Source organism: Physella acuta, unplaced genomic scaffold (genome assembly GCF_028476545.2).
Source record: "Physella acuta isolate Inbredline_101_S28 unplaced genomic scaffold, ASM2847654v3 ptg000094l, whole genome shotgun sequence".
Lineage (NCBI taxonomy): Eukaryota > Metazoa > Mollusca > Gastropoda > Physidae > Physella > Physella acuta.
This window is the reverse complement of record NW_026731614.1, coordinates 727,184-754,774: the sequence shown is the minus strand read 5'-3', so window position 1 is coordinate 754,774 and position 27,591 is coordinate 727,184. Positions and strand designations below refer to the sequence as shown.

The following is a 27,591-nucleotide window of genomic DNA, read 5'->3' as shown; positions in this document are numbered from 1 at the left end:
CTCTTTCTGTTCTAGCACTATCATCGTCACGGTCTTCAATATCTTCCATATTACTTTCACTGTCTTCTTCCTCGTCTTCGTCGTCTTCATTTTCATCTTTCTCATCGTAAATAGAATAATAGAGCAATAATAAAATAAATTTATGTGAACGCATATTTTTGTTCTGATGTTAATTATTATGTTTTAATTATTGTTACAATTTAATTTATATAAACATTAATTACCAGTAAGTACGTTACTAAATCGTAAAAGGTATCAGTAAATGTGCCTCTTGTCCAATGAAACTATATGTTTATATAATAAGTTCCTTTTTAGTCCGCATTATTTTGTTCTAAAGGTAATTCAAATATAGCTCTAAAATACTGTTGACCACAAATACAATAAAATACATAGACTATTGTTGAAGACGGTCTAGTTGGGTACTATGAGAATTTACGTTTTATGAAAGACAATTATAAAAATATGAATGCAAACAGTCTAACATTATTTTAATATATCTAAAATGCCTAGTTAAAGAGACAAATGTCCTCGCAATAAAGATATGATGGGTTCGAATAGGATCATTAGGTCTGTTTATTATAATTATAGATCCTGAAGAACGATTAGTTTTTTTCTTTGTTTTCTTTTCAGGTTTTATCAGAGACCTGCAGTTAAATATCCAGAGATGTCTCGCGACACCAATCACCTAACAAATACCAGACAGATGAACTCTTTGTTCACTGATACCTATGATATCTTGAATGGTATCAGCTAATTTCTTAGCCGCTTGTCTTCCATCTGTGCCATTGTGTGCTGTTATGTTCTTTAGCGTCGTCAACAATAGTCTTTGTTTCTGTAGATAATACATAGATGATTTGTAAGTGATTTGTAGTATATAGTGTAGGAACAATACAGCTTTAGAATGAGAGAATTACCTTAATTGTGTATCCAATGTTTGACGTCATCACCAGCTTATATAGTTGGTTTAATATGACTGGTACATGTTGTGTACACTGCCAATTTTCTTGGATGTCCTTTAGGAAGAAAAAAGGCCTTACATAGAATCCTAACCTACCTGACTTGTGTACAGCTCGTAGAACGTCTAAGCGCCTGTTCATTAAAAAAGTTCACAACATGATCGTCACATATGTGAGATAAAAAATTTAATTGAGTTATTAAAAAATACAAAGTTTAAAGACTGTAAAATGTTAGCATATATTCCAAATAAATTTTCAATTACCTAAAACTCCTGGAAGATAAGAGAATATAATGTAATTAAAGAGTTTCTTTCGTGCATCTTTACGAACAAAATAAATCAAAAACTAATAATTTATACAAGAAAATTTATTCTTCAACCAGTCTCCCTCCCCTACGCAAGCCGGAAAGCTTAAGTGCCCATCCCCCCACCCCCCCCCCCCCCCCCCCACTTTACAGGAGATAAAAGTCTGCGATAAACGCTGAACAAAATGAGACAATTTTATCTAAAACAATAAAATAAAGCTAAAACAGATGTATCGTTAAAATACTTATTTAATTAGTAATAAAACTAACTTTGAAAATCGTTTACATATTTATTGCAATAGTATTATTGATTACATGGTTAAATTCTGGTTAAATATCTACACATTTGGGAATGTGTAATTTTGTTCTATCTTTTACCTAGAATGCATTACATGTTTCAATAACTATTTAAACAATTACAAAGCCTAACACTACTTAGTATAGAGTATTTCTAAAATTGATTAGATAAAGGATAAAAAAATATATTTCCGATTTTAAAAAATACAATTTTACTAATTAAATCACTTTAAAATAATCACAAGGTCACCCTAACATACCTGCATTTGTTGCGAAAACGTGACTCTGAGATAAAAGGTAAGTACTTATTGTGTCTGATACGGTCTAGCCACACAGCAAACTCAATCGACAAACACCGGGGTGAATCCGTGTTATCCCAAGACTGTAACATGATGAGAACACAACGTTCTATGACACCACATGCCTCTATTGACAAAACTGAAAAAAATATTGTATTGTTGTTTTAAGAATTGATTTTGTTTTTCTTCAGCAGTTTCTTGCTAATAAAAGATTAATATAAAGCACCATCACAATAGATGAACTCGTCTCTGTTAAATTTCTCCAGCAACAGATCCCTCATGTCTTCTCTTTATAAAACATTTCATATTATTTGCAGTATATTCCTAATTGCAACTGTCAATTGTTAAATTCGGATTATTGCTATTATTAATTACACGTATCAATGCTAAAGATATCTCCATTAAGTTTCTTGTTAATAAAAGATTAGTATAAGACACCTCCATTCAATGACTCCAACAACAGGTCTTTAATGTCTCCTCTGTGTGAAACTTTTGTGTGTGAAGCCAGATAATACAAGATTTATAGGGTGGATGTAAAGCTGAAAGATTCAGTCTGAAAAGATTAAAATGAAAGCGATGTCATAATTCTTACAAAGTTTTAGATTGATTTGAGCTACAGTATCGCATGTTTTGCTTTCTTGTTATAAGTATTTATTAAAATAGTCCAAACGGCTCTGTTGTTTCTATTGAAATTAATTCAACTTATGGGTCGCCGTAAGTTTGAGAATTTATTAGCTTATAAAATGCCATTGTCGATTACCACATAAAACATTATTGGCAACTCAATTTTCAATACCTATATATATAATTCTCTTCATGGAGACGATAGAAAACACCACGCAGCATAGCCACCACCCCACTTTCACATGTTCTTCTGGGCTGTGGTTCACCCCGTATGTTTACAATCGTAGTGCCGGGTTAGTGACGGCTATTAGGGGCAGATAGTTTAGTATTAAACGAATTGAAACGAAGGGGAGGTAACAATTTCTGATTGATCTTTTCTTTGTCTATAAACGGCTGCTTTCTCTGGGCGGGAGGGGGGGGGGGGGGAGGTTGTGATGCGGGAGGGGGTAGTGTTGAATTCACAAATTATGAATCGCTGATAAGCAGAAAATAAAACAAGTAGATGGCGGCGTATACTACGTCGCGGGCCAGCTTGTACAATATAATATATTTTAGGTGGGTGGGGAGGTAACCCACATTGACCCATTTAACAAACGACCATACATTGATATTAGCATACTCAGCCGGACGATTGTATCCATATGGTGTATTACAGTTCACAGATTTTAAATATATTTATTTACCTGAGCGATGCTGTTTTTGTCATCAACTTTCAAGTTGAAATATATCTCATCTAAAACGCCACAAGCAATCATCTGATCACAACAAAGTTTACCGCATGATGACGTCACGATCCAAACTTGTCTGATGTAAAACAAAATTTCCTTTGAGTTTTTGTCCACGTTTTCTTGTTGGTCGATAGAATCGTCGTAGTGTTCTCGTCCAATTGACTTTAATATTAGAGAATATTTTCTCCACGTCTCTTCAAAAAACTTGACATCAGTCAGAAATTCTCCAAACATCTCCATGTACACATCAAGTAAATCATATCTCAGGTATGAATGCAGCTCTTTGATGCTCTTTAAAAATTCAGTAGCAGGGCAAGTTTTAAAACTTATAATACATTTCACAACCAGTTCATAGCCAACACAAACGTGAGGATACAACTTTACGTTTTCTAACCAGTTTACAACGTGTGGTTCATCTAACTGAAGTTCTGCTAGTAAAGTTTTAAAAGGATTTAATTCGATTCGTTTGTTTGTTTGAAAGAAATCTGTGAAGTGAAATGATGAATGCAACTTAATGTGCAATGTTATAATTATAGTCTACATATTACTGGCAAATCATAATTGAGCTAACTTGCTGAATCAGTTGTACAAATGACAAATTTCGAAAAAAACGTTACAAATTTGAAATGGTAATGTTTGCAGTTACTGAGAATTATCTCAAAAGGTATATATATATATATATATATATATATCTATATATATATATATATATATATATATATATATATATATATATATATATATATATATATATATATATATATATATATATATATATATAGGTGTGTGTGTGTGTGTATAATATATATAATATATGTATATTAAGGTGCTTAATTCCACACGTACTTTCGGGAAACTTCACTAGTTATATATTAGATATAATTACGAGTGCAGTGAAATGGACAGACAAATAGATGGACGATACACAGGAACTGACAAAACATTATTAGCTTTATGCTGGCCAGCGGCCATGATTGTTAGCGCCAGGGGGGTGGGGGATAATTTGTCAGCTCACAAATTTTGGCCTCTTTATCCAGTGAGAATATTTAAGGGATAGGATGTTGGTATAAATACGGACAGGTTAGATATTCTTTCTCTTACGACTTACAAGCGTTTAGGGACAGCCTCGCTCGGTAGAACAGGATTTTATTCAACTGAAGAACGGCAGAAACTAAGAAAGTCTCATTTCTCGTTCTTCACAACAACGACCTTATTGGCTAGTGCCCGAGTCATCAATATATTCAGTCGGCGACTAGGCATCCGGACAGAAGCATAGCAGTTCGGCCTACAAAATATACGTTTTTTTCTACTATATTAAATTTTCGACGTATTGATTATATGATTGTAATGCAATACATTTTGTTTTAATTGACTAAATTGATGTAAATGTAGTAGCCTATATATTTAATGTTAAATGCATTAAACTCTCGTAAATATAAACCTGAACGACTTTTACCCTAAGATCTTAATTTGGTATCGCGGATTCAAGTCTACAACCGTTTTAAAGTCCATCCAGCTCTGGTGGTAACCTGTATTACATTAGGTCAAAGTTAAGGCGACTGGGCTTAGAGCCTTTATATGTCGAGATCCGGAAACAGACTAACTTTATTGTGTTGGCCGTAAGACATGAAACATAAACTTTATTTTTATATATACATCGTAAAACATTTTTAACACGCAGTTAGTTAACTACATTAAAATTATTCTTTATTAATTAATTAAGACTTTTATCTTTTAAAGTGATAAAAAGGCAAATCAAATTTTCAAAACAACACTAGCCGTTGTTTAGTTAACACACAGATCTCGCTAGATGTTGTTACACTACACACCTGGTACTAACTCCTGGCTGTATTCAGCAACACGTTCTCCTAAAGCCACAATACCATCTACACTTTGTGTTCTAGAGTCAGCAACATATCCTATTAAAGCCTCAATACCATCTACACTCTGTGTTCTAGAGTCAGCAGCTAACTCGTGTTTTATCCGCCACAATCCTCGCTATAAAAAAAAAGAGAAAAAAATAATTTAAAATTATTTATTTTAGTTGAACTACATTTTAGCACTAATAAAACACTCTTATTCTATATCATAGTATTTTTCATTGCTTATATTAATCTCATAATTGCATTCACTATGTGCATATGTTAACATTCCTTGGCAACTGTTTAAACTCTCTTACCTCTATCTGTAAGCAAGACAAGGTACAGTCAGCAAACAGAGTCAACAGTTTTAGACACACATCTGTGTTTGACTGCCAGTAGCTAAGTATTCTGTCTATCAGATAATCATTATCACAATCATCATCACGATTTCCAATAATAGCGCATCTGATCTCTTTATTTCTAAACAAGCTGTGTAGCGTTGCTAACCTGTCATCCATGGTCTCACACAATTCAGAGTCAGAGGTCACAGCAAATCTGCCAAAATATTACGTAATCACTTCTAGATTGAATAACGATACATAAAATAATATTTAAGCCCACAAAATGTTAAAAAAGCACAATTAGAGTATTTCAAAAAATTTACATGATTTTCAACTTCACAGTTAGTCGTAATGGGCTATAACTACTAGATCTCGAAAAGGATGTAATCATTCCAATCGATCTTTAAAAAAGATTCTGTAGAAATAAATAGCAACATTATTTTACCTGTCCAACCTGTACTTAAATACTTTTTCTACGTCATAATATACATTTATCAACATGGCATCATCAACTATGATGTCATCTATTTGATCATCGTTTGACAACAAAGCAAGGACATAAAGCGCAACGGTATTTCCTGAAACAAAAGGAAACGCACAATTCTTATTTAAACGGTAAACAATTAAAATGTTGCAATAAACAAATATTGTCAACAACACAGTTATATTCAAATATAAAATACAACTTGTTTACACCGTTGTTTGAAGACAATAATTGTCGTTACTTTAGAAAAAACTTTGACCTAGACTAGAGTTTTAAATTATTTACATTATATTGTGGGAATGGACAATAAAGAGCTTTGATTTGGTTGATTAAATCTGAGCAAGAATTGAGGTAAATCCATACACATTTTTGCAATCAGTATTTTGAGTACCCGTTACATTTGTAAATGTATCTTTCATGTTTAAAGCTCGATAGAAATAGATTCTTTTTAACTTTCTCGTATACGAAGTATCATACACATATTTTCTGCCGTTTATTTGGTGTGTAATTTTTTTTTCTACAAGATTCTATTTATTCTATTTTAATCAATTTAAGTAATTGAAAATGGATTAAAATTCATGTCTATATCCCGATTTTCCATCTCTTGTAGTGTTATATAACAATATTCGAGATAGTTTAGGGGAGGTCATCCCCGGTTTATTTAAAAGAAAATCAGTTCACTCATTCATCACTTTCTTCGTCACAATCATATGTACGCGTATTCCTCAGGTAATTCCAAACAAATATTTCACCTCTAAATTGTCGTTGATTTCATGATTGAAATGGTCAACGTAGATTAACTGAAGTACATGCAACTGGTAACTCGTACTAAACTTAACAGTTACACATGTATCATTGCATAAAATAATTATAAAAGTTTTTTAAAAAGGTGCGCGGACCTTTGACCACAGGTGCTTTGGCCATAGGGGGTTTGACTATAGGGGGTTTCACCATAGGGGGTTTAACCATAGCGGGGCTTTGACCATAACGGAACTTTGACCATAGGGGGTTTGACCACAGGTGTTTTCGCAGCAGAAGGTCTTTGATCACAGGTGGTTTGTCAACGGGTGTTTGATCACAAGCGCTGTGTCCGGCTTTAAACACAGGGTTTTTTTTCCATATAGAGTCTTTGATCACAAGTGGTTTGTCCAATGCTGGCGTTTGATAATAAGCGCTTTGTCCATATATTGTAATGATTTATTTTAAAAGTTGTGTAATTATATTTTAAATTGCGGTAGGATATAATAATATGTTAATTCATCATATATAAATACAAGTAATCTAAACCATACAATCATTAATTCTTTGACTACACTGTTGGCATAGTTTTTTTATCCTTTGTTATCCTTTCTATTTATGTATTTTCAAGTACATCTACATTCTTTATTTGTGAAACTTGTTATATGTCGCATTATTTATGTTCCATTTAGATCTATATTTAAAATAAATTCTATGAGGCGTAGCACCAGCCTTTATGTAGAGACTAAAATATCGTTCTTAACTTATTTTTGTACGTTAATTTCTATTAATGGACTTCCAGGAATCATGTATAAAATGGTATTAATTGTATCACAAACTTAAATCAAATAATTTATAATATCTATTTTAAAATCTATATATTATGGTTAACCCCCTTCTGTGGTCAAAGCCACACTGTGGTCAAACCACTTATGGTCAAACCCCCTATGGTCAAACCCCCTACGGTCAAACCCCCTATGGTCAAACCCCCTATGGTCAAACCCCCTATGGTCAAACCCCCTATGGTCAAACCCCCTATGGTCAAACCCCTATGGTCAAAGCCTCGCTGTGGTCAAACCCCCTATGGTCAAACCCCTATGGTCAAAGCTCCGCTGTGGTCAAACCCCCTATGGTCAAACCCCCTATGGTCAAAGCTCCGCTGTGGTCAAACCCCCTATGGTCAAACCCCTATGGTCAAAGCACCTGTGGTCAAAGCACCTAGGACCTATACAAATTACAATCGTTGAAACTGTCAGACGTATACAGTCCACCTAATTCATTTTATGTGGCTACTAAAAACAGCGGTCGGTCACGTGTTTGTTGAAACTTTTTTAAATGTCTTTATCCCTCGGCTATTTCTTTTCTAAATCTGCAAGGCATTTGCTTCTCTCCATCTAATTGACTCAATTCTAAGTCGAGTTTCACCGCTTTTAGCAATGAGGATGGTTGAGCGTAGTATAATTAATTTTAATCCAAAAATACTTATTTATTTAACAAAAACAAAATTTTAAAATGTTATAGTTATGCATTTACTTTTTACAAATAAATTTCTTGAATTTCCTATGACGTCATGAAGTTTCTGTTGCGTTTGGATATCCGACACTTTAACCATTTTGTAGATAATCCAAATAGCGCGCTGTAAAAGGGTAGAAATAAAGTGAAAGATAATTTAAATATTTCTTTTACTTATTTACTGGCATATATTTTGTGTGAAAGTAAAAAAAAGTAAAAATGTAATGTAAACGTTAATGTCATTCACTTGCTTTTGTTTATATAGTTTTCTAGTAATAATTCGACTAGCATTGGAGGAACCTTGGGAAATATCATTTGGCAATTATGTGAATGGAGAAGTCATGCTGTAAACACCAAACACCGAAATTGTAAACAACAGTGACGTCACAAGGTCTTGTGTCATACGTGCTGTAACTAAGAGTGACACCCCATGCTCCACGTAGTTTTAAAAATTAGACATCGCTCTTCCATACAGATTTATTATTTTAATTTATTTATTTTTGACAGGAACTTTTACGACTTTTCAAATTGTTGTCGACCCCTACAAGGCGTCACCCAGTATAAAAAAAAACTGCTCACCTACCCCAATCCCCCCCACCACCCCATTTTGCGATGCTACTGAACAAAGACAAAATACAGAGGTGATATTTGAATAATTACCACACAATCTTGAAAGTCCGAATAATTATGATCCCTTATATACTCGATCAATGTTGAAATAACGTCATTATATGCAGCCAGCTGTAGTGTACATTGTACATTGAAGGAGCACAACCAACCCCACAGCTTGTGTAGAGTTTTAAGATCAACTTTTACTTGGTCAACATCAGCACGTCGATATTCAGCTACAGATTCTGGGATAATGTTCAGATGAAACAAAAATTGACTCAACACTTGGAATTTTAAAACCTCATCATCATCTTGTATTCTCCAGTAGTATTTAAGCCTGTACAGCTGCTTACAACGGTTAAAATACTCTTGTCTGGTTCCTCGTGTCCGTATATCCACAATTTGTTTAAAATCTCCAATCAAATGTTTGTTTTCACTCACGATATGAGACACTGCACTAAACGAGTCTTCTGTTAACTGTAAACATTTGATGTCGTCTAGTAGAACTTCACATTCGTCACGACTTTCAAATCTTCCAGCACGTGGTAGGTCACGTGGTAGGTCACGTAGTAGGTCACCTGATAGGAACCTGTCAGCTGTGGGTATACCAAACGTTAATATTTATTAATATTTAATCTATATCTACACTTTAAAAGAAATATATTAATCCTAGAGACTTTTGGGTATTTGCTCTAAGTCTAACAATCTTATCTACCCGTATCTAAAACCAAAACACCCACACCAGAAAAATACAATCAATAAAACAATATTTTTTGACCTGTTAATATAGTGTGAATAAGCATATGTTTCAACATGGAGACAAGTAGTTTATTTCAACACTCATTAACATATCATTAGTTTCAAACATTTTGAAGAAACAAATCCAATACCTGAATGTTGACTCCATAGAGTTATGCCAGCTGTATCTATTGGATGAAATGGATGATGTAGGCTGAACATCGGGATGTTGCTACTAGTTCTATCTGTGTTGTCTATGCCAATGATGCACAATGCATTTGTTACAAAATGGGTCTATTCCTTCCAAATTTTCATTTATTAAATTTTTATTTTATTTTAACATTTGTATAAAATCAAATAGATATTTTAAGTTGCATCTACCAATAAATCTTTGATACTTATTGTAAACTTAACTTATATAAATAGTAAAACCAATCCATATTACTAGTCAATATGGATCTGTTTATCACTTGTAAGGTAAGCGACTATGAAGATATAATGTGTTGATGTATGTGTACATAAATATAATCTTACCTGTAATCGGAGTAAAACTCCATCCATTTTGTGTATGAAAACTGAAGTTTTCTTGATGTGCCATTGTGATAGTACTGAAATGTAATTGTGTTCAATTATCTTTTTCTGAGTCAGTATGATAGTAATATCATAGTAACGAAAACTATAGAACTGACAGACTATTGGAAATAGCCGATTTAATCCAAACCAAACAGTTATGGTTCATATTATAAAAGGGTTAAAAACAAATTACTTTTTTTTAACTGCGTGTAGAACAATTTCAAAACATATTTAAAAATAATCGATTAAAAATAAGTCGGCGTGGTCGAGTCGGTTCATGGTTGCTATACCGAAAAGTCTCGAGTTCGTCCCTCTAGCAGATGAGGCTCGTTAGCTGGGGACAGCCACTCTTCTAGGAGAGACAACTCCAAAATCAACCAACTGCTGCCATGTAGTTCGTTCTTGGGCGGAAAAAGGCTATGGAAGCAAATCCAAAAAGAAAAGCAGGCTGAAATCGAAGTCAATGGCCTGAATGACGCATAATCAGTTGACGCGTATATTTAATTGTGTTGGAGGGGATCCCTTCCAACACTTTAATTAAGCACGAAGAAGAAGAAAAAGAAAATTAAACATGTTTGCAACAACGTTCCAACCAAAATTATATAAATTCAAAATATGCAGCGTGATAGCTATACATAAGCTATAAAAATGTATCATAGCATTAAATTTGATTAAACAGATTAGCGTTTAGCATTTGCTTTAAAACATACGCTGGATTAGCAACTGTAGCCTAGTCTCCTTGATAAAAATGTTGTTTTAATTACGCTTGGTTGCTGTTCGGGAAAACCAAACATTACTACATTTCTTTAATGTATCTTAAATAGAAATATAACTTAGATAGAAAATACATACTTTAACCACTGACCGTTCCCCGGTTAATTCAAAGTATGTACTCTAAAAATGACTGTCCCCGGATAGATTATAATATATAGCCTACTTTAACCAGCCCTACCCCCTAGGGTAATTTCATTGTTGTCGCAGCTACAGTAATTACTTTGCTGAAGAAACATCTGCGATTGTGGGTGTTATCTAGTTTATACCACCAGGTTTTTAACTGCCTAAAATTCCCTAGTGTTTGATTTCTCACCGTATAAACATGTACAGTTTTGGTGAGTTGCTGGTTTTTTAATTAAAAGCGGCTGGACATTGTTTTAATTACACAATCTTATAACATACTGATAATGTCGTTGAAACATATGTGCTCTACATCATTTTATCTATGGACTGGTATAGATGCGCCATTTAACTAACGAACAGTTTATGGCACTTTTAGGTTGTTTTTATGTGAGTTTTAATGAAATTTACGGATTGTTTTTTCTTTTGTGTTTTTAAAGGGTGGGGTTGAAGGGTTGGGTAATGTGATAAATAACTGTTAATAATGTTTATTATACTTAAAGACTAAATAGCCACTTACATTAAATAGTATTACAATAACTAGATGCGTATCTTTCTTCTATAATAGCAGCGAACTATTGTAAGTACAAAGAAACCGTGATTGAAGGCAGTTCTGCTACACCTAAGTGGTTACGGGGTTGTATGTCAAAACTGTTGGATAAATGTTCAGCGAACTGGCATAATACTTCACAAGTATTGTGAGATCATTAGTTAAGTTAGAAACATGTTTTCCTACCTATGAACACGATAATATTAAGCCACACAGACCTTCAGATCAATGTCTTTACACAAATAATAACTAGTTATGGTAATCGAACTAAAATAATCAACACGGACTATAAGTCGGCCATATTGGCTTGCTTTCAACTACGACGGTCGCAGACTAGAAATAAAATGGCGCGTGCTGAGTTTCTATGGCAATAGGGAAAATCCGAAGTTACTTACCGAATGCCTAAAGAACTATTATTAGCGTTTGAATGTTTAAATAACCTAACGGGAATAACCTACGTTGTGTATGTGTGGGGGGGGGGGGGGGTCTTCGGCTATCTAAATTTAACACTGTGATTTTAAGAAATAGCTCACTTTTCAGTTTAATTAACGCAACCAATATTAATTTTAGAAAAGCTTTCGTTTACCAGTTAGTCTGAAAATCGTGTGAAAATCTGTATATTTTTATAAAATAGATAGATGTAGCCTATAAAAGGAGAAGGACATAATAATACGTTAACATGCAAATAAGAAAACAAGCAAAACGTATATTTATAATTACGATGTAACTTAAGTGTTTCAGCAATTGAAATATTATATATATATATATATATATATATATATATATATATATATATATATATATATATATATATATATATATATGGTAAAGTTGGGTAACCCGTACCGGCCGACAACTCGTACCACCACCAATTTGCTTCACCTGAAACTTGCTTAAATTGTTCTAGATCAGGGGTCTCCAAACTTTTCAGACCGAGGGCCACAATAACTATCAAATTTCAGTTTGGGGGCCAGTTTCTTCCAGGCATGTCTTTGATTTCTCTGGGCAAAGTTCCTCAGCCATCACCAAGAAACGATTTTTCTTTAGACAAAAAGATCTCCGCGGGCCGGATGAGAGGACTTCGCGGGCCGCATCCGGCCCGCGGGCCGTAGTTTGGAGACCCCTGTTCTAGATGATAAAATATATGTTCTGACCACTCAATAGCTGAATCGATCGTAAAAGAAAAGTGTTAAGTCAGTTTTTGGTTACTGTCAATGTCTGTTGTAATGTCTTTCTAACTGTGCAGTGCCGTAGATGATATGCGTGCAGTGTTTTAAACGTTATAAGGTGAAGACAAAATCACTCTACTTCATCAAATAAATAAGTTTTGTATTTTGAGGATTACAAACGTGAATCGGAAATCGCTTGTAATCAAACTCGGCTAAAGAGTACCATACGATGGCGGGTAAGAAGTACTAATAGTACTACTTATCCGTCACAGCCACCCATTATCGTTAATGCTATTTATTTGTCTTTATTCGTATTTAACTTATTAAAGCTTTATTAACTTTATGCACATACATTTTCTCTATCATCAATATGTTTTTGCATGAAATGGAGGTATCATAAAGCACCTCGGTTATACAGAGAAGTTGTTTAGGATCATATTGAAGAAAGGTTCCAATACAGTGAAGAATATACTTTTCAGTTCGCCGGAGAAAAATAACGATTAGCTAAATGAAACTTAAATAATTGTTATCAAAGATTTCTCAACTCTTCAATTAAATCCCCATTCTCCTCGATTAAATGTAGACACAACAGAGTCTAAACTAAAAGAAATTTTTTTAATATTATTTAGTTGGCACGTGCTCACGAATCATCGCCGATAGTTCTTGGTATACAAGCCCAGTGGCGTAGACAGGATCGTCTCAAGAGGAGTTCCAATTTTTACCCGGGGACAAACTTTCGATGTACACCCCCCCTCCCTCAAACTTTCGATTTGCACCCCCCTCAAACTTTCGATTTGCTCCCCCCCCCCCTCAAACTTTCGATTTGCACCCCCCCCCCCTCATACTTTTTATATATATACCCCCCCCCCCTGCCTACGCCACTGTACAAGCCCTTCCAGTGGGTAGACCCTTTTTTTCAAACATAGCTAGGTGTGGACATAGATCTTGGTAGAATGACGATTGTTGGAATTTTCAAATATTTTTTTTGTTGTATATTAATATTACAAATGATAAACAAAACAAAAAATGTTTTTGTGGGCGCAGACATAACAGGAATGCACCACGAGTCGATTATGCTTCTATTTGCTATCCTAGTTTTATGTACGGACAGTCTTTATGGGGTAATGTGTCTCCGACCGATTTATTGGTCTGCTGGGGCACAGGGTTTTAAGACACGGACCAAAAAAGAGGTATCGCGAGTTCAAAGGGTTACCTCGACCAGTATGTTTGCTCGTAGAACTGAACATTTTGCGACCAGCAAGGTTATACAATTAAATTTTAATTGCTGTATAAAAACTAGCACATTAGTGCTAAACAAATCGTCTTTATATCCTTTGGTACTTCGTTGCCACGCTAGTGGTACTATTTAGACCCCTATGATGGTAGGAAGTACCGTTTTGTAAATTTGTGTCTTAATTATCCTGCCTTTCTAGTTAATAATTACGCATTGAAGCCATGTTTTAGGGGTCCGATTTACAATAAAGATTGCTTCAAAACAAAAATAAACTTGAAGTTTATTTTTCAATTAATGTTTTTCCTTAGGGGGTACTACTTACCCACCTTTACTACCTTTGTTTGATTGCAGGGGAAATAGAACTCAGCATATGCGATGGTTAAAAAAAATTCTTATATATAACTTTTTAAAATATATAAATACATTTGACGACAATTTTTGAGCCCCCTATTCGGTCCCCCACCACCTGCCCCATCGCTCACAATACACTTTGGATCATCGGTTGACTGTTACGTGTCTTCTATTGGGCTATCAAACTGGAGCAACGAGTCACAAAGACATTAAATTTGAAGTTGTGCCTCTACTTTACACTAGAATTTGTGTAATGGATTTAATGTTTGCGGAAGAGCGAGGTATAGTGACTGTAAAATAAAATAATCGTACTACAGCGACAGTTTTTTTTTTACAAACCAAGTATCAAGGTAAAAATGTACGAAAATTCAATTCAAAATTTTAAAAATTATTAAATTATGTTCAACTGAGGGCCGCCTAAACTGGCATGCCGCCCATCCCCCCCCCCCACCCCATGTTATATGTATTGCAGAAAATTGTCTTGCCTACACTATTATACTAGTATGCACGGATTTTATATCCGTAGACTAGTAATAGTCCATACTTCAGCATATAATATAGATCTTTTGGTAAATTTTATTCAGGAGATATAAAACAGTAAGCCATTAAACACAAGGGGCTCACTTCTATTTATGAATTTTACACTGTAGTGTAGGCCTGTCATAACATTTTAGTAGGCGACAATCAGTATACTAGTAGAAGGGTTACTTCTAGTATTATTTTCAAAATATTTTTTATGCGGCTCATTGTTTCCGCACTATTATACACATTTTATTTGGCGTTCACTTGGTGTGCAATAATCTTTTTCTTCGAGATTTTATTCTATTTTTAAAAAGTTTAATTATTTAAAATGGATTTAAAATCATGTCTATATCCCGGGTTGTCGTCTCCTGTTGTTTCATATAAAAATATTCGAGAAAGTTTAGGGGAGATCACTCCCGGTTTATTTATTTTTTGCACATTACACCACGCCAACCATTACCTAAGATTACTTTTTTATTGTTCGTTGTAGAAATATTTTTTTTTGCATTTTAATAATGGTCAATGTGAGAAAATACCTCCATGCAAACTATTGTTACCATTATAAAAAAACAACATTTATTTTTTATTTTTTCAAAATAATAAATTATGAGATTACTTTTAAAATTGAAAAATTGATACTTGGCTCTCAAAGCCATCGGGATAATGTCCCTTGCGTGACTTCTTTCACAGGCCATTCAAAGAATAGATTGCGAAGTAGAACTAGTGTTTTTTTTTTATTTCATTTATATTGCAAGTAATTAAATTGTAACATATTTATTTGTTACTCTATGGTCATAACAATAAAAGAAGTAATAAAAATTCAATTTTTTTTTAAAACCAAAACATAATAATTTTTTTTAAAAAATACCTTTAGCGATACAATTTAAGTTGTTAACATTAGTGGACTCTGTATTACATATAAATAATAATATATTTTTTACATTTTCTGTTTAAATGCATGATTTAAATAAATGAACTAAATAGTTTTCCAAAACATATTTTGCTCTTTGAAAGATATTGAAATCGAAATAAATGCTATGATGAATCAAAGATAATTAAACAATTAATACAATATTAACACCATTAAAAATATTTCTAGAACCTACATCAATGCATATAATGCTCATACAAAAGTAATTATTTTAAGCATTTTTGCAGTTAACATTTACACATTATTTTTCAGCGATGTTTAGCATTGCATTATTAATATCTAAATTATTATACTTTTCCAAAGAAAATTTATAAGATAAAATCTTACTTTGACTTTAGATAAAATAAGTAACTAATTTAATAGATAGCAGAAATTATAAAAACATTTAAACTTAAATTCCTACAATGTAACATTTGAATTCATTATAATACGAAATAAAAGCTGGGCAAATTAAAAATTGTTTAATATTCTATAGACTTTTAAATATATTTACACTGTACTGTTAGAGATAAAATAATTTTTTTCTGGATTTATAAAGAGTTCGATCGACCTCTTTAAAGATTTAAAATAAGCGTCCCAGTCCACAGTAATAATATATGGACAGTTTTTGAGATGTGACAGTCTAATATTGCCCAACAAAAACATGCCTTGACCTACAGCTGTGTATAGCTGGGTCCTACTACATCCAGTATCTCGTGGCTTGATGTCAACATCCCTTTACTTTCTTCCTTGTGAAGCTTCTGTTCTAAAAGTCTCTGCTCTAGCACATGTCTTTCTATCTCCATTCTCAGTTTCTCTTCTCTTTCTCTCATTCTTTGTTCGTGTTTTTGTTTTTTTAGTTGTATTTCCAGATCATGTTTCTCTGATTTTTGCTTTATTTTTTCTTCTTTCTCTCTCATTCTTAATTTACTTATTTCCAAATCCACTTTTTCTTTTTCCAATTTTATCCTCCGTTCATCTACTTCCAGTTCATCAATGTCACCAAACCGTCGTCTTTTGTTCAAGTTTCTACATCCGTGTCTAACCTGTGTAGATGTATGAGATTTTTTTTTTCCCTTCTGTGTTAGCGAATTCCTCCATCTGACGCCTGTTAGTGTTAGAGAAATTAAAATGGTTATTTGAATTTATTAGGAAAAAAAAATGTCTGTCTAAAGCACTAATTACATTTTATTTCTGTTGTGGAACTTTTTGTTTGAAAACGACCAGCGATAATATACAATGGAAAAATACATACTATCACCATTAAAATGTGTTTAAATGCGATACTGTAAATTATTTTTAGCTAAATTTATGTTGATGGCCCCTTAGAAAACCTGACACGTCATCCTTATGGTCACGTGTCATAAAGTGGAATCCAGTGATGTAAATTATAAACTGTCTTACAGATCTAATCATTATCCGAGGTACAAATTAAAATAAAATTACTGAGGATCCATCTCGATGTTCTGGTTTTGGATTCTGTCTATGGCTTCTTCTTTAGCTTGGACATCTGTACCTGTGTGTGAAAATAATTCAGGTCCATTAGTGTATCGTCCTTATAGTACACACTTATCAACATGAAAAAAAAACCGACCTAGTAGGTCTAATAAAATGTCTCCACTATTTAAGACGTGGTCTAATTTATCTGTCATTCAACAACAACAAATCAATTCAACATCAATATAACAGCTAAGTAGATAGCGCTAGTAACTTACAGAATTAATTTCTTAATACATTTTATGAATTCTAGATATAATAAGAATCATACCGTAAAACAGCTCCTGAGTAACCTCTTGATTCTCGTTGAAATTTGCTGTAACTGAAGTACATGCAAAGACGATAATTAGATACCAGAATAAATGTGTATTGTATATAGTATAGACATAAAGTGAAACAAGTGCGTTGGGCTAACCAGGGTAGGGTAAAGAGGCTGTCGATTAGGGCACAGAAGATATTTGCTGGGACTTAAAAAGATTACTAAGGCATAGAGGAATGTAATCTATTGCATGTGGATTTTATTTAGGGCAAGTTAATGTTGGATAGGGCATGTGAATATTGGCAAGGGCATAATGTATGCAGTGTAGGGTATGATATTTTATATACTGTATAAATTTGTAACATTTTAATAAATCAAGTTATATTGTTATCCAAAAAATATTTTAGATCTATACGATTTAACTTATAAATATAAGAAATTAAAATTATTTTGGACTTGAGCTCTACATATTTATCATTTTAAAATATTATATTAATCGATTTCAGATATTGTTTTACCTTCAATTTGCGAGTTTGAAGAGGTTACATAATCATCCATGTTATGTTCAATGTAAATTTCCGTCGAATCCTGGTGACCTGTTGAGAATAGCGAGGACTAAACACAATTTCTTCAATTACACGCTGAAACAAGCATATGTGTCTAAAAAAGGAATGAAAACATTTTCTTTAATTACTTTTTAACGATTATATATGTTATAAGCATCTCTAAACCGTCTATACTCAGGGGTCTCCAAAATACGGCCCGAGGGCCGGATGCGGCCCGCGAGGTCCTTTCATCGGCCCGCGGAGATCTTGTTGTTCACGGGGGAAAATGTTTGTTGGAAGTGGCTGAGGTACTTTGCCCAGAAAATTCAAAACAATTTGAAAATCTAGCTTTGGGTATAAATAACTTTGCCCTCCGTGTTGCAAACATTGATGAAAACATTGTGACTCAAATAGAGTCACTTTACAGCTGTTCCATGTTTTTGGAACAAATACAGGGCAACAACATTACGCACTCTCAGCTGTGCAAGGTCTTCATGGCCGAAGCAACAGCTGAGTTCCCCACATCATTTGCATGCAAGATCATCAAAGACCTCCAGCTGCAGTTTCAGTAACGGTTTTCTGGCTAGGATTCAAAGGCAGAAGAAGTGATACTGCTTCAAAACCCATTTGAAGCAAATGTAACCAGTTGCCCAGATGAACTGCAGATGGAGGTCATTGAATTGGAAGCAAATTACCTCCTTAGAGACAAGTTCAAAAAATGGCGGGTGGGCTTTTGTGTTTGCCCAAGGAGAACAGACTTGGACCTTGAGTGTGTTGTCGGCTGGACAGTGTTTCTTTCAGACTTTTTCTCCTGGAAGGAGGGGGGGGGGTTGCATTTAAAATGTGTTTATATTTCTATATAAATTAGATTTCTTGGGGGGGGGGGGCGTGGTGGACACAGCCACCCCAAAGGATGCATGGAAGAAACTCTATTCTGGCCCGCGAACTGATATTTGATAGTTAAGGCGGCCCTCGGGCTGAAAAGTTTGGAGACCCCTGGTCTATACTATAGAGAAATAAATATACCTTATTCTATGGCATCTCTTTCTTCTACAGCTACATTTGCATCTACATTGACACCTAAATACACATATTATAAAAGTAGTGTTTAATTCATTTATCAATTGTTAGCTCTATATTAATAAAGCAACAAAAATAATTAACTCCTTTAAGGTCAAAGATTTAACAAATCATTTCTAATTGTTACATTAGCTAATGTTTAAAGCTTTATCTCAACACAAATGTTACCTTCACTATTAAGGTTAGAAGACGGCTGAAAACTGCCGCTATTTGTTCCATCAACCACATCTGTGACTTGGTCTGGCTCTGTTGTATCCCCAGTGTTTAATTCAGAATCAAAAAGATCCTTAAAGTCTACAAAATCTTCAGGACAAATATCAAATATTCTTCTAGTAAAACCAGAAAGTCTACTGCCATGAGGGTCTCTCTTTGCCCTTTTCATGTCTTGTTTAGCCAAAGATTTCATCCTCTGATATTGTTCTTTCACTTTCTGTAGGTCACGTGACGGGTATTTTGCTCTATGTTCTCGTGTGACGTCATCCCAGGCTTGTTTTACTTTTTTCTTACATTCGCTGGTTCGTACTTTACATTCTATCTCTCTCTTGTGTCTCTCTATCAGTGAGAGAAGTTCATTTTTTTCTTCGTCTTTCCAGTTCTCTGTTCGTGTTTTTTTACGTTCAACTGGTGGGTCTAGTTCAGCTGTAGGAGACATTACACAGGCAAGTAAGAATCAATTTATATTTAATCAATCGTTTCAAAAGTATTATGGAATGTTCCAGACTAAATAACAAGATGTAAAAAAACGTCTGAAGATGTATTTTAAAATGCAACCTGTTTAAAGCAGGGGTCGGCAACCTGCGGCTCGCGAGCCGCATGCGGCTCTTTTGATGTCAAGATGCGGCTCTTCAGCTCGATGCACAATAATTAATTATTTTTTGTTTAACTTATAAATGTATTAGTTTGCAGCACTCGGTAATGAACGATATGCTAATAAATATAAACAATAAACACTCGCTATTCTATTAGGATATTTAGTTACTCCCTATTTCAATGTACTTCCTTGTTATCTAAAACTGAGTTATTTTATTGTAAACGCTGCATGTGCTTGGATCGTATTTATCGGGGCACGGGTTTACCTAAACTACCGCCTATCAACATGGCGTGCCGTATGAAAGCCTTGAGTGTAAATTAATCACTTACCGTAATATCACCGTTAATCACTCAACATCTAGTTGTAGGGGACGGACAGTGGCGTTCTCGTGAACCCGATTACACTACCGCAGGGGCGCCGCGTACGGCCCCTAGGTCGGTTTAATCATCGAATGTCGTATAGTAGGGTGCGCCTTAGAACTAAGGAGGCGCTTAGTGCTCACGGAATAGCCCTGGGCGACAAATCGCACCATGCAGAAACGCCGGAGGACGCACCTAATTCGATTTAGTGAGCGACTTTAGCAACACATTCTATCGATAGCCTATCGCGTTTTTTTTAAATGAACGTATTGTTGCCCACCGTGTCTAAAGTGTATAGCCTATTTTTAAAAACGAACGTAGGCGCCATGGTGCTCGCAGGTGAGCGCGGGACGCACCGGGGCGCGCAATCGACGTACTGCCGGTGGTTGCGCCTGCTGCAGTTATACCGCTGAATATAATAGTCGCTCTGGAACTCTGGGCGCTTAAATGTGTATTTAAAAAAATGCACAACCCGGGCGCCGCTCATAAGAAATTTTAAATTATTTTCTTTTGTACAAACCTCTCCTTGAGTGTTTCAATCAACTCCTTAATGTTTCATGACGCCCGGATGAACGGTGTTAAACCGCAATCGACTTTTATTTTTACATACATAATATAGAGAAGAATTGAATCGCGCGCTGCCCTGGCACCACTCCTGCGAATTTGAAAAAAACGTTTTTCGAAGAAATCTTTCCAGGAGTATTCTCAACAACTTACCAAAGTTTCATAGCTATCGGATGAAAGGTGTAGTACTGCATAAAAGAAAAACAGACACAAGCACACACACAAACACACAACCATTGATTTATATATATATATACATATATATATATATATATATATATATATATATATATATATATATATATATATATATATATATATATATATATATATTTTATATATATATATATATATATATTATATATATATATATATATATATATATATATATATATATATATATATATATATATATATATACATATATCAAATCCTAATTAAAGATCACTATATTGAAATAAAAATGTTTGTGGCTCTTTAAAAACTGAGTAATTTTGTAAATTACAACTTTTGGCTCTTCGGTCTCAAAAGGTTGCCGACCCCTGTGTTTAAAGTATTACAGTTTAAAAACAAGCCTAAAAGTCTCGAAAATTGACAAGCGTCAAAATATATAATTTTATATATGATGATACATAAAGTAAACACAATAAAATATATATTGTATAACTGATAGTTATAAACAGATTTTAAGGTCGAAGGGGTGAATTTAGTTTGCTTCTTCGATACATGTTTTTTTTATTAAATGTATGCTTTCTTATTTATTTATTTTTTCGGTTTTGTTTCATGAAAGAAATTTGAATTTCCTTTTACAATAAAAACCGCTATGGTTTTGTCCATGCACTCTCACAATGGGTTAAAGAGTGTTCATGTTATAACTATCATATTATATGCATGTATGTGTCAATACTTGTACGTCAAAGACATATTCCAGGTGAGTAAATCTCTGCATTTCCTCAAGCTATTACTTTTTAAGTATAATATATAGATCTAGCATACTATATAAGTATTGTGCTTTAGGGAAGATCAGACTAAATCAACATCAATATCTTGACCAGTATTGTTTTATCCTGCAGTATTTAAGATGACGAAGTCAATAATGATGTCCGAAATATCGATGTTTAATTTAATACTCGCTCCTCTCTAGATCATGACATGAATCATAAGGCCAACAATGTATAAAGAAACTAAACGACCCCGCCTCACTCCCGACTTTATAATTCCTCTCTTCTTTTTTTTTTTGTTTCTGGCTGACTGTCCTTTATATTAAGACAAGTAATTTTTGTTCCAAACATTCTGTCATCAAGTAGTCTAAACTGTCAAACATGTATTTCACATACTAAAAAATGTCAACATATCTTGTATTAAACAATAAAATTAAATGTATGAAACTGTGTCAATATTTAACGTATTATTAACACAATGCTCCACCATGTGTAAATGGGGCTAAGCCAACAGAGTTTCTTCCAGGTATCCCCCGAAGAAATCTACCCCCCCCCCCAGGAACGAGATGGAATTTATATAGTACGCATATACTTTTACTAGTGTCCGCCCTCCCCCCCCCCCCCCCACCCCCCGAAAATATGAAGTGCACTTCCGGAGAAAATATTCTGGATGAAACTTTGTAAGCCAAGTAAGTCACGATTAGAGTTAAGACTAAACTTCTCTCTAAAATAACTACATTTATAAAAAGTTTTACCTCACAATTATACAGTCGGTTGTTCATCATACTTTGTGTATAATTAACTTAACTCCACTTCCATAGACTAAACTGAATAGCACTAAAAACCGATAATACATTAGGACTAAATCTATTTTATCATGGCGACATGACGCATGTACGTCTATGTTTATCTTACACAAATGAAAATTTTACCTTGTGAACTACTGGCGATGAGATCCAAAAGTTGTGTTGCGTTATTTGAATGTGTTGTAAATTGTGAATAATTTAAAAACCCTACACACGCATGTAGTGAACAGAGACGGGAAGGTTCGTCCTGGAATAGCTGTTTTAAATATTGATTTTAGAAAATCCTCAAAATAAATTTAGATATAATTAATGAAATCTCTTATATTATAATTGTTTGCCAGAATCATAATAAGAAGAAAACACATTTTTCCTTTAAAAATGTGTTTTTAATGTTAGCCGTTTTTTGTCAAGTATTTTTTCCTTATTAAATTATAACCGGTTAACAGATTCGTTTCACAAACCGAAATCCGTTATCTTTTGATGCCTTATGTTAAGTTTATTTATTTTCTAACCTCTATATAGCCACATATATCAATTTCATCAGTAGCAAATATTTGCAGACATAGCTCTATCTCCTGTTGTCTTGTCCAGGAAGATTGTAACAAAATAGATTGTAGATGGAACAAACAATGTTCAAGGAATTCTGCTCTAAACGTTTCTTGTTGACTGAGTCTTTGTAGGTGGCACAAAATATTGCAGATACTGTCAATAGAAATATGTTAAAGATGTGAAAATTCAGATAAAGGGGTAGAGTTTTTGTGTTTTTGACAAGTTATGTTAGAATATTAAAATATGAGCACGACTGGCGTTAAATTAATGGAGCAATACCTTACAAATGTAAAGCATGCTTCAAAATAAACGCTTTATTTTACCAATTAAATTAAGTAAAAACACTTCGAACTAGGCATCGAGAAAGTAAAAAACGGTATGCATCTGGTAAGTCTTTAGAATCTGTCTTTCATCCAGGACCTTGCCGTCGCACAAAGTACTCACGGATTCACACCATATAAAAATATGTTCGCAGATATTGCATCGAGTAAATAATAAGCATAGGCACACGCATTTGTGTTTGGTTATGTTTATTTTATGAGTACATCCAATGGTAAAGTGGACTCAAGTCCGTCCCAATAAGGTTATTAAAGTAGTGCTTTGTTTTGTAAAGCTCATGTTAATTTATTGTTTTAATTTACCCGATTATTCCTTTGTTTTCCCCACTGTAGACTTCAAACGCAACTTGACCAAGATGTAATGACGTCACTAATCTATGTTTCAGCTCCTGTATCGTGTCCTGGTACACCAACAAATGTTGACCGTGGTGGACGTCGGTTATCATTGATATGACTACAAACATCACTAGGCCTAGATCTAAGATATATGACAAGATTGAGAATCAAAATATTTAAGATTTAAATATCAATAAAGTGTAACTCATTCTAATTTAGCACATAAAGACAACTGCTAAGAAACACACTTCAAACAATAAAAAACCGTCGTTTGTTCTGGATAAATCAGAGCTCCAGTTCTTTAACACAGTTTTTAATTCTTCTTCACTTAAACATTGTTGGTCGATTTCTGAGTCAAACATTTTCACCAGAAAAACAAGAAATGTGAAGGTCTGAAATATGTTTACAGCACATTTTAAACTAACAATTATCAACAGTCAATAGTAAAATAGTAAATAGAATCAAGTGAATGTTTAACTTACTTGTTTTACAGTACGACACGTGAGCTTAGAAGTCCTTAATGTCAAGTCCTTCAGGACATTGTTTCTTTTTATTTCCCCCTTTATGTCTGCTAGTTCAAACAATTGTCAATTGTCTTATCAACATCTACAAGATATGGCACTTTATTTCTGTTCTCAACAAGAGTTAATGCAACATTCGCCATTTCAGGCCATCGACTGAACTCTGTTAAAAGTGTTGCACTTGCTTCCCTGTTGTATAAAATTTGATCAATTCTCTGTACAGTATCCGCATCTATTGCTGGACAACTTGATAAACTGGTAACGTCTAAAATAGCTAGAGCTGATTTTATTACATCATCTTTGTTCCGTTTAGAAAATAAATATTTAACTTTAGAAAAGGGCACGTGTATTTCTTCCAGCCTTTGTTTCAATCGTTCTTCTCTTTCTCTTCTAACACCATCATCTTCACTGTCTTCTTCCTCGTCGAAAATAGAATAATAGAACAATAATAAAATAAAAACATGTTAAAGAAAGCATATTATTGCTCTTATGTTGATAATTCTGTTTTAATTATCTTTACAATTTAAATTATGAAACATTAATCACTAGCCAGTACGTTATTTAAGCTAAAACGTTATTAGTAAATGCGTTTCATGTCCAATGAAACTATAAGTTTATATAATTAGTTCCTTTTTAGCCATCATTATTTTGTTCTAAAGGTATTTGAAGTATAGCTCTCAAATAATGTTGACCACAAATACAATAAAATACAAAGACTTATCTTGACGGTCTTGTTGAGTATGACGAGAATTTAAGTTTTATGAAAGAAAATTAAAAAAATATGAATGAAAACACTCAAATTATTTTAAAATATTTAAAATAACTAGTTAAAGAAACCAGTGGCGTAGCGAGGTCGGGTGTCACCCGGTGCTGCACTTAATGGTGTCACCCCCCCCCCCCCCCCAGAGGCGTTGCGACCCTTCCCGGGGACAAACTTTCAAGTTTTCGATTTGCACCCCCTCCCCTCAAACTTTCGATTTGCACCCCCCTCCCTCAAACTTTCGATTTGCACTCCCCTCAAGTTTTCGATTTGCACCCCCCCCCCCTCAAACTTTCGATTTGCACCCCCCCCCCCCCCAACCCCTCAAGTTTTTCTCTATATATTTTGCTATTTTTTGCCTTGGTGTCACCCCCCTAAATAGTGTCACCCGGTGCGGTCCGTATACCCTGCCCCCCCCCCCTCCCCCTCGCTACGCCCCTGAAAGAAACTAAAATCCTTGCAATAAAGATATGATTGTTTCGAATAGGATCTGATGGTCTGTATTTTATATTTGTAGTTTTTGAAGAACGATTAGTTGTTTCTGCTTTGTTTTCTTTTTTGTTTTGTTTTTTCAGAGACCTACAGTTAAATATCCAGAGGTGTCTCGCGACATCATTCATCTAATAAATACATATAAATATATATATATATATACTTTTATATATATATATATAATTTTACTAATTAAATCACTTTAAAATAATCACAGGGTCATTATAACATACCTGCTCTTGTTGTGAAAACGTGACCCTGAGATAAAAGGTAAGTACGTAAAGTTTGTGTTACGGTGTAGCCTCTCAGAACATTCAAGCGACCAATACCGATGTAAAACCGTGTTATCCCCAGACGGTGACATGAGGACAACACAACGTTCTATGACATCACATGCCGATGTTGAAAAAACTGAAAAAAAATTGTATTGTTATTTATCAAATTGATTTTATCATGTTTAGCCGTTTTCTGCTAATAAAATATTAATATAAAGCACCATCACAATAGATGAACTTGTCTCTGTTAAATTTTTCCAAAAACAGTCCACTCATGTCTTCTCTGTATAAAACATTTCATATTATTTGCAGTATATTCCTGCTTGCAACTGTAAATTGTTAAATTCTGATTATTGATATAATTAATTATACGCATCAATGCTAAAATATCTTCATTAAGTTTCTTGTTAATAAAAGATTAGTATAAGACACCTCTGTCAAATTTCTCCAACAGCAGGTCTTTAATGTCTCCTCTGTGTGAAACTTGTGTGTGTAAAGCCAGATAATACAAGATGTACAGGGAGGATGTAAAGCTGAAAGATTCAGTCTGAAAAGATCAAAATGAAAGCGATATCATAATTCTTACAAAGTTTTAGATTGATTTGGGCTACAGTATCGCATGTTTTGATTTCTTGTTATAAGTATTTATTAAAATAGTCCAAACGGCTCCGTTCTCTTTATTGAAATTAGTTCAACCTTCGGGTCACCGTAAGTTTGAGAATGTATTAGCTTATAAAATGCCATTGTCGATTATTACTTAAAACATTATTGACTACTCAATTCGCAATATCTATATATATATATATATATATATATATATATATATATATATATATAATTCTCTTCATGGAGACGATAGAAAACACCACGCAGCATAGCCATCACCCCCACCCCCACATGGTCTGGTGAGCTGTGGTTCACCCCAATGTTTACAATCGTAGTGCCGGGTTAGCTACGGCTATTAGGGGCAGATAGTTTAGTATTAAGCGAATTGAAACGAAGGGGAGGTAACAATTTCTGATTGATCGTTTCTTTGTCTGTAAACGGCTGCTTTCACTGGGCGGGAGGGGGGAAGAGAGGGCGCGAGGGGGTAGTGTTGAATTCACAAGTTATGAATTGCTGATAAGCAGAAAAAAAAACAACTAGATAGCGGCGTATACTACGTAGCGGGTCAGCTATTACAATATATTTTAGGTGGGTGGGTAGGTAACCCACATTGACCCATTTAACAAACGACCATACATTGATATTAGTGTACTCAGCCGGACGATTGTATCCATATGGTGTATTACAGTTCACAGATTTTAAATATATTTATTTACCTGAGCGATGCTGTTTTTGTCATCAACTTTCAAGTTGAAATATATCTCATCTAAAACGCCACAACCAATCAGCTGATCACAACAAATGTTGCCATATGATGACGTCACAATCCAAACTTGTCTGCTGTAAAACAAAATTTCTTTTGAGTTTTTGTCCACGTTTTCTTGTTTATCGATAGAATCGTCGTAGTGTTCTCGTCCAAGTGACTTTAATATTAGAGAATATTTTCTCCAGGTTTCTTCAAAAAAATTGACATCTGTCAGAAATTCTCCAAACATATCCGTATACACATCAAGTAAATCGTATCTGAGGTAAAAATGCAGCTCTTTGATGCACTTTAAAACTTGAGTTGCAGGGCAAGTTTTAAAACTTAAAATACATTTCACAACCAGTTCATAGCCAACACCAACGTGAGGATACAACTTTACATTTTCTAACCA

The 27,591-nt window shown here is 34.1% G+C and overlaps 1 protein-coding gene across 1 annotated transcript; it reads right to left on the bottom strand.

The window, feature by feature from the left end:
* Nucleotides 1-16,369: 16,369 nt before the first annotated feature.
* On the bottom strand, nt 16,370-19,728 carry LOC131929468 (uncharacterized). The gene is made up of 5 exons (XM_059285706.1): nt 19,245-19,728; nt 17,970-18,047; nt 17,464-17,514; nt 17,290-17,340; nt 16,370-16,803 (listed from the first exon to the last, which is right to left on the bottom strand). The coding sequence occupies exons 1-5, from the start codon at nt 19,726-19,728 to the stop codon at nt 16,370-16,372; spliced, it is 1,098 nt and encodes a 365-aa protein (XP_059141689.1).
* Between the last annotated feature and the right edge of the window lie 7,863 nt (nt 19,729-27,591).